The 6,997-nt window shown below is 40.1% G+C and overlaps 1 protein-coding gene across 3 annotated transcripts; it reads right to left on the bottom strand.

The window, feature by feature from the left end:
- Positions 1 to 764: 764 nt before the first annotated feature.
- Sf3a2 (splicing factor 3a subunit 2) lies at positions 765 to 6,950 on the bottom strand. Of its 3 annotated transcripts, none has more exons than XM_071673902.1 (3): positions 6,771 to 6,950; positions 5,305 to 5,384; positions 765 to 2,094 (listed from the first exon to the last, which is right to left on the bottom strand). In XM_071673902.1, exon 3 carries the CDS (start codon positions 2,073 to 2,075, stop codon positions 1,014 to 1,016), a length of 1,062 nt encoding a protein of 353 aa, XP_071530003.1. In that variant the 5' UTR covers positions 2,076 to 2,094; positions 5,305 to 5,384; positions 6,771 to 6,950; the 3' UTR covers positions 765 to 1,013. The 3 variants fall into 3 exon arrangements, with proteins under 3 accessions (XP_071530003.1, XP_071530002.1, XP_071530000.1); XM_071673901.1 differs by having other exon boundaries at positions 6,759 to 6,936; XM_071673899.1 differs by having other exon boundaries at positions 6,749 to 6,912.
- Between the last annotated feature and the right edge of the window lie 47 nt (positions 6,951 to 6,997).

The raw sequence follows: 6,997 nt of genomic DNA, 5'->3' as shown, positions 1-6,997 counted from the left end.
TCAAATGTGATAAAGGAAGAGATGGGGAAAAGCAATGACTACAATCAGAAGACAAAAACTTTGAGATGCCACATGTGGCAAGGGGATGAAGCAGCTCTGCTAGCACTGCAGAGAACACCTCAGATTGAAACTAATGTATTCAAATGTTGTTGGATTAATATTCATTGGTAAAGAGCTGGAATTCAAGGATCGTGTAAGGAAAACTGCACCTTATATTGTTGGAGTCGTGGTGACTGAGCTTACTAAAGAGATAAGCTCTCCTGTTCTGCCCAGATGGATTCATTCACATTTACTCACAACTTCCCTCTTTCATGCATTCTTACAAACTCAGACACTAACTTCTGCTGTCCCTCGTTTGCTGTTGGTGTCATAACATCTGCAAACAACTACTGCCTCACTTCTCAGATATAGATGCCAGAGTCACATTAAGTACAGTAATTCATGTTATCCTTTAACATACAGATCATGAGTTGTGCATGTATTTGAGTGAAGTCAGAGGCTGTATGCACCTGATCCAACCCAAGGAGGTTCTGGCAGTCAAAAATAAACAAACATTATTTGTAAACTCCATGACCTTTCCCATCCTGAATGATTTCTCAGTCCCTAACCACCTGGCTTCCAAATCATGTATGCTCATGTAGGAGAGGTTAAAAAAAGAAAAAGTCTTCTATATCAAGTTTCAAGTACTAATTCTAATTATTCTGTTTAACTCTCATCTTTGACAATAATTTCATGTTAGAGGTATTGAATTAAACACACAGAAATAAAATGAACTTTTGTATTTGGCAAGAGAACCATGTCTTATGTGAAAAGATAATTCATACGAAAATATTTAGGTAATAATCCAGAAATTTCATCTCGATAATCTAATCCATTTAAAACCAAATTGCTGATAATAGAATGAAAAACTGGAAATACAGAGACAGTCTAATCCTGAATATGCTATACCTTACAGAGTGCACAGCATAATACATTATGGTTTCACTAACTAATCTTTGTACTAAACATGACACTTAGTTTTTGGGAGGTGGAGGAGGAGGCACCCCGCCAGAAGGAGGAGGAGGAGGAACAGGATTAAATGGAGGTGGTGGTGGTGGTGGGCCTCCAGGAGGAGGTGGTGGCCCACGCATGCCTGGAGGAGGAGGACCCATACCAGGTGGGCCAGGTGGAGGTCTCATGGGACCATGTGGGCCAGGAGGAGGAGGAGGCATCATGGGCCTCATTGGAGGTCTTATTGGGGGTGGGGGAGGCATACCAGGAGGTCCTGGAGGAGGTGGCATGCCTGGAGGTGGGGGACCTGGAGGCATCATAGGTGGGCGGGGGGGTAATCCAGGTGGTGGAGGCATGCCTGGAGGTCCTGGAGGCCCTGGTGGACCAGGAGGGCCTGGTGGTCCAGCAGCTGATAAAGGTGGAGGAGCTGGAGGCACCATTTTGGCTTTGGGATCAATTTTGAAAGCAAACTGCAAAAAGAACTGTTTGGTTTCCTTGTTCCATGTTGTCCAGGATTTATCCACTTCTCTACTTGGAACTTTAAAGGCAATGGTCTCATATGGTTCAGCAGCAAACAGTAGGTACTGCCACTTTCGATCTGGGGGCTCAACCTTCTGTTCATAAGCAGACATAAAACGGTGACGAGGGGCTACATTATCCGCAATCTCAGGGTAATCAATTTGAAACAGTAAGCTCTGCTGACCAGTTTCTGGGTCTCTCTGTTTGGTAACACGGTAACCAGGTCGTCCAATTTTAACAAACTTTTTCATTTCAACACGAGGTTTCTCAGGGGCAGGTTGTGCTGGTGATTCCTTGGCTTCTTTAGCAGCACGTCTGGCTAAGTTAGTTTGATGCTTCTTACCCTGAGTATGAGCTAGGTAGCTGCCCTCATTATTATGAAGGGTGAGGCACAGTTTACATTCATACGAACCCAGATGATTTTTCATAAAATAAGGATCTTTGTTTAAGTCAATAGTCTCCAAGGCCAACTGACGCAGTCGCTCACGACGGTCCCTGTTACTTTCCGACCATGAAGCTTGGCCTCCACCTCCAGTTTTCCCTCCTGCTCTATGCTGGAAGTCCATCTTGAACTGTATTCCTTTACTGAAAAATAAGAGAATAAATGAAACCTCAACATGCTCCTGTCTATAATGGATGTTAAAAGACTGAGCAAAAGAATTCACTGCAACTTATGGAATTAAATTACCATCATGGTACAACTTTCTAGTGAATTAAAATGTAAATCTGCATCCACAATTAAGATCAAGGTTAAATAAAAATTATTGTTTACCTCTAAAAGAATAGAAGAGAGAATAGTAATGATTAAACAAGTCTCAAAAAGAATGCCATAAAGAAGGGAAGTTAAGAGGTGCTGCTACTATTGAATAGGCTCAAAATTGGGGAAAGCTGTCACGTTTCAATACCTCAGGGTGACACTTTAGTTTTTGTGGTAAAGATGACTGTGGAAAAGTATATAGTAAAAGGTAAGAAGTTGTATGCATCTTTTGTGGATCTGGGAAAGTGTACAACAGAGTCGTGTGGAATACTTTTATAGGATGTGTTAAGGATATACGGGGTAGGGGGACAACTGATGGATGGTTAAAAAGCCTTCTATAGAGGAGCAAATGTATGCGTATGAATGGATGGAGAGTTGAGCAAAGCTTCTGTATACATGTGGGTGTGAGACAGGGCTGTGAGATGTCACCATGGCTTTTTAATAAATATATGGACAGAATGATAAGAGATGAAAGCAAAACTGGGGAAAAGGGATGCAGGGATGGAGTGTGGCAGAGATATGGTGGATAGTGGCAAGCCTATCTGTGGATGATACTGTGATGCTTGCCAAGAGTAAATAGGAATTGAAAAGGTTGTAAGTGTGTTTTATGATGTGTGTATGCAAAGGCAACTGAAGGTAAATGCAAGTAAAAGTAAAGTAATAACGTGAAAGGAAACAATGAAAGTATAGATTTTGTAAAACCATAAGTGAAAGATGAAAGTGTACAAAATTGTGCTTCAGATTTGGGGGGAGAAAGACTGGAAGAGGTGGAGAATTTAAGTGTTTATGACTTATTTTGGGTATGTATGCTAATATGTAAGGAGGGATAAGGGAGAGAGCAGTTGAGGGTAGAAGAGTCATTTGGTCCCTTAATACAATAATGAAGAGTAGAGGTGTAAGTATAGGAATCAAGAGTTGATTTAGGGGCAGCATAGTCCTCCCAACCCTAACCCATGCAGCCAAAACATAGGCATGGAATGAGTCACAGAGGTCCAGATTCCAAACTATGGAAATGGGCTATTTGAGAAGAGTATATGATGTGACTAGATGGAATGAAGAAAGAAATGAAAGGGTGTATGAGAGATGAGGTATGGTAGAGAATGCAAAGGGAATGAATTGTGAAGTGGTAGAGTGGGGGAAACGTAATACTCCAAGGTGGTTTGAGTATGTGGAAAGAATGTAATACTGGGAGTTTACTAGAAGAATGTACCATAGTACAATTAAAGGGGTTGGTGTGAGAGAAGACCACCACCTGTGACATGGGCAAATAGGATGCAAGAATACTGGAAGGAGAGATATGGTGGAAAAATGCATGAAATGGTGTATGTGAGAGAAGCACAAAAGGACAAGGATAAGTGGAGACTTTTGCTGTGGCCACCCCTTGATGCAAGTTCCTGGAGGGAACAGGCATCTAAGATATATATAAATATAGAAAACAGAAAACTTCCCTCGTATTCCCTACATGTCGTAGAAGGCGACTAAAAGGGGAGGGAGCGGGGGGCTGGAAATCCTCCCCTCTCGATTTTTTTTTTATTTTCCAAAAGGAGGAACAGAGGGGGGCCAGGTGAGGATATCCCACAAAGGCCCAGTCCTCTGTTCTTAACGCTACCTCGCTAACGTGGGAAATGGCGAATAGTTTAAAAGAAAAGAAAAAAAAAAGAAAACAAGAAAAAGGACCCAGAAATAAGAAAACCACTTTTTTTTTTTATCTATATAGATGTGATTAGACATTTTGTGGAATTTTTATATCACTAGAACCTAATGGCTATTTAGTACTTTTTAGAATGAAATCTTTTTTTTAATTATAATTTTTGTATAACAAAAAAGTCAGTCTATTTACATGTTTAACATTTCTCCAATATATTTCTTCCACCTGTATCATATAATTCATATTGGACTCAGAGCCTCATTTATTTTTTTTTTTTTGCATTCTTTAGTACATGCTCCACATGCAAATGCAGGTGTCATGTACCAGGGCAGGTCTCCTCTCCATGAAGAGACCAGGGATCATCATAGTATGACCAATCATCTGAGAGCATAGAAGTTTCAAAACGGAAATTTCTCTAGAAAAAGAAGGGCCATAATTCAATACCTTTCTTTATCCTTTAAAAGTTTGTTTTTCTTTTGGGCTTCCAGGTCCCATTTACCTTCCACTTTGATGTAACACTGTTATTCTGCCCATGGAATCATTGTGAGGTATTAAATTCATGTACACAACACTATACATAGGTGTTTTAGACTCGACATCTGCTTTTTTTTATTATTACTTTCCACTCCACTTATTTATCATTACCATGATAAAACTTGCGATTTATGCAGAGTAGAGGAGGAAGACTTCCTAATTTTACATTAACCCGATTACATTTCTAATCTTCAATGTTTATTCGGTTAAATATATCTCTATTTCACCCAGAATAGCACGTAACATTACATACCTGTAAATTACGAAAAATAGCACATATCATCATCTCTTAGTTAGACTTTCCTCTATAAAGTCTACATAATTGCAAATTACAAAAATAAGTGACACTGGTGTCCTTCAATTGTGTCATTACCATCCTAACAGAAATGAACCAACCTGCCTAGCCCAACCCTTAGCCATCAACATGTATGACAGTGCATGTGCAACCGGTCTTTCTCGGGCTGTGCCAACACTGCTCCCAACACCTACAGTAACAGGAACCAACAATTACCACCTAGAGTACCATTATGATCCAAATTATGACTCGCATGATGCCATTGCTGTACTGAACTGAAATATACTAATCTATCGCCATGTAACTCCGAAATTTCTTATCTATACAAATCTGAGTATGACCTCTTACCCTGTTTCTAAACTCTGAGCGATCCAGGTGTAATATAGCAGCGAGGGGAAATAAATAATATCGGCATAATAAATGTTGTCCCCCTCAGTAGGAATGCACCTATGTCCTGTACAGTATTCAAATTCCTTAAACCATTACTGTTATTTACTGAGTAACTCAGAGGGAATCTCTCGTGAATTACAGACTTCTCGGTAACATAACGTTGAACCTTACCGATAAAATTCCCGGTATAATTCAACTCCTTTCCACTACAGTACAGCTTCCTCTCCTCACGTTCATATCCTGAGCCAGAGCTGGAGAAACAACCATGACGTCATCAGTAACGTGTGTACAACTCGAAATTCAATGGAAAAAAAAGTTGAGATATTAATACACACACACAAATGAAAATGGAAAATTAAATGCATAAAAAGTACCAAATGAATAAACGACAGTAGTAGTAGTCTTCAAAAATAATGTGGATGTCAGCAAATGAAATGAAAATATGACTGAATCACAATCATGCAGAAAATCAACAGTAAAAATGCAAATGTAGAAATAAAGTATTGGGAGGAAGTTTACATAAACAGGGGATATGAACTAAACATATGAAATAAAGTACATAGAAAGCAAAGGTCAGGTGAAGAAAAGAATATGAGAATGGAAAGAAATTTGGAGATAGAGAAAATATGTCGGGGAGATGTTGAAAGCCAAATTGAGTACTTGATTATGTGCCACTAAGAAACAAGGGAATATATTAGAACGGCTCAGGGATGAAAACATATCAATTTTTTTTACTTATCAGATTACAGACTGCGTTTTTTAAAAGACATGCAATCAACTCCAACAGCTTCAACTAAACAAGACCTGATTAAGACCCTCACAAACCTCGTCTGCTCGCTCCAGCTGAGTTCTGAACCCTCATCCATCCTACAATATACAATGCATTGAAACCAGTCCCTCTTTCCCCCATACCTTCCTGCGGTTTCCCCTGATCGCTTCATAACCCCTGGTTAAACCCAGTGACAGCATGGTGTCTCCTCTGTATCACATTGTTCCAATTTGTTCCATCTTTCCACCTCCTCGACTTCTGACATCTTAGTTTTCTTCACCAAGTGTCTAAACCACTGTAGCATACCCTCTTCAGCTCTATCCTATCATTTCTTCTTATATCAACCCTCTGTAACCTCGCATTCATATAACCAATGGGACTATAATATCATGAAATATACACATCATTGCCCTTACAGACAATGACCTCTCAGCACATTTTTCATTGCGCCCAGAGCCTTTGTCCCCTCAACCACCCTATGGTTCCATTCTCTGCCGTATCCACTCCCAGGCATCTAAACCACTCCACTTTCCCTTAGTTATCTCCATTCAAAGTCATATTCCATGTAACCTGTCTCCCTTCACTCCTAAACTTAGTAACTTTCCTCTTATTCACGTTTACTCTCAGCTTTCACCTTTCGCACACTCCCAGACAATCAGTTTTTGACATTTGTAACTCGAATCTGCCACCAATACTGATTCATCAAAAGACAACTGGTTCACCTCTCACTCCCATCCAAAGCCTATAAACAGCTAGCGAACATTTGTTCTCTATCCTCACTACCCCATCCGTGAACATATGAAACAGCCATGGAAACACACACACCTCTGATGCAGACCCATTTACCTAGAACTACCTTCACACGTGCCTTAGTCTTTAATCTTGATATAAACTCTTCACCGCTTCTGGCAGCTCTCCTCCCATAACGTACATCGTATGAGGGCTCTAAATTTCTCAGATTTTCCCATGTGTCTCTCCTTTCTTGAGTAAGAAGGTCACTTAATTTACTTTTTTTGTCTCTGGCCAGGATAATCCTCCCTCTATCACCATTCCAAGCATAGGAAATACCCGAATGTGCTCAAGAAACTTTAGGAC

This window comes from Panulirus ornatus, chromosome 19, assembly GCF_036320965.1.
Source record: "Panulirus ornatus isolate Po-2019 chromosome 19, ASM3632096v1, whole genome shotgun sequence".
In the NCBI taxonomy this organism is placed as follows: domain Eukaryota; kingdom Metazoa; phylum Arthropoda; class Malacostraca; order Decapoda; family Palinuridae; genus Panulirus; species Panulirus ornatus.
This window is presented reverse-complemented; position numbering and strand designations above follow the sequence as displayed.

Bases quoted from the DNA above. Each gene is read 5' to 3' on its own strand.
- Sf3a2 (XM_071673902.1), bottom strand. From the start codon at position 2,075: ATGGACTTCCAGCATAGAGCAGGAGGGAAAACTGGAGGTGGAGGCCAA.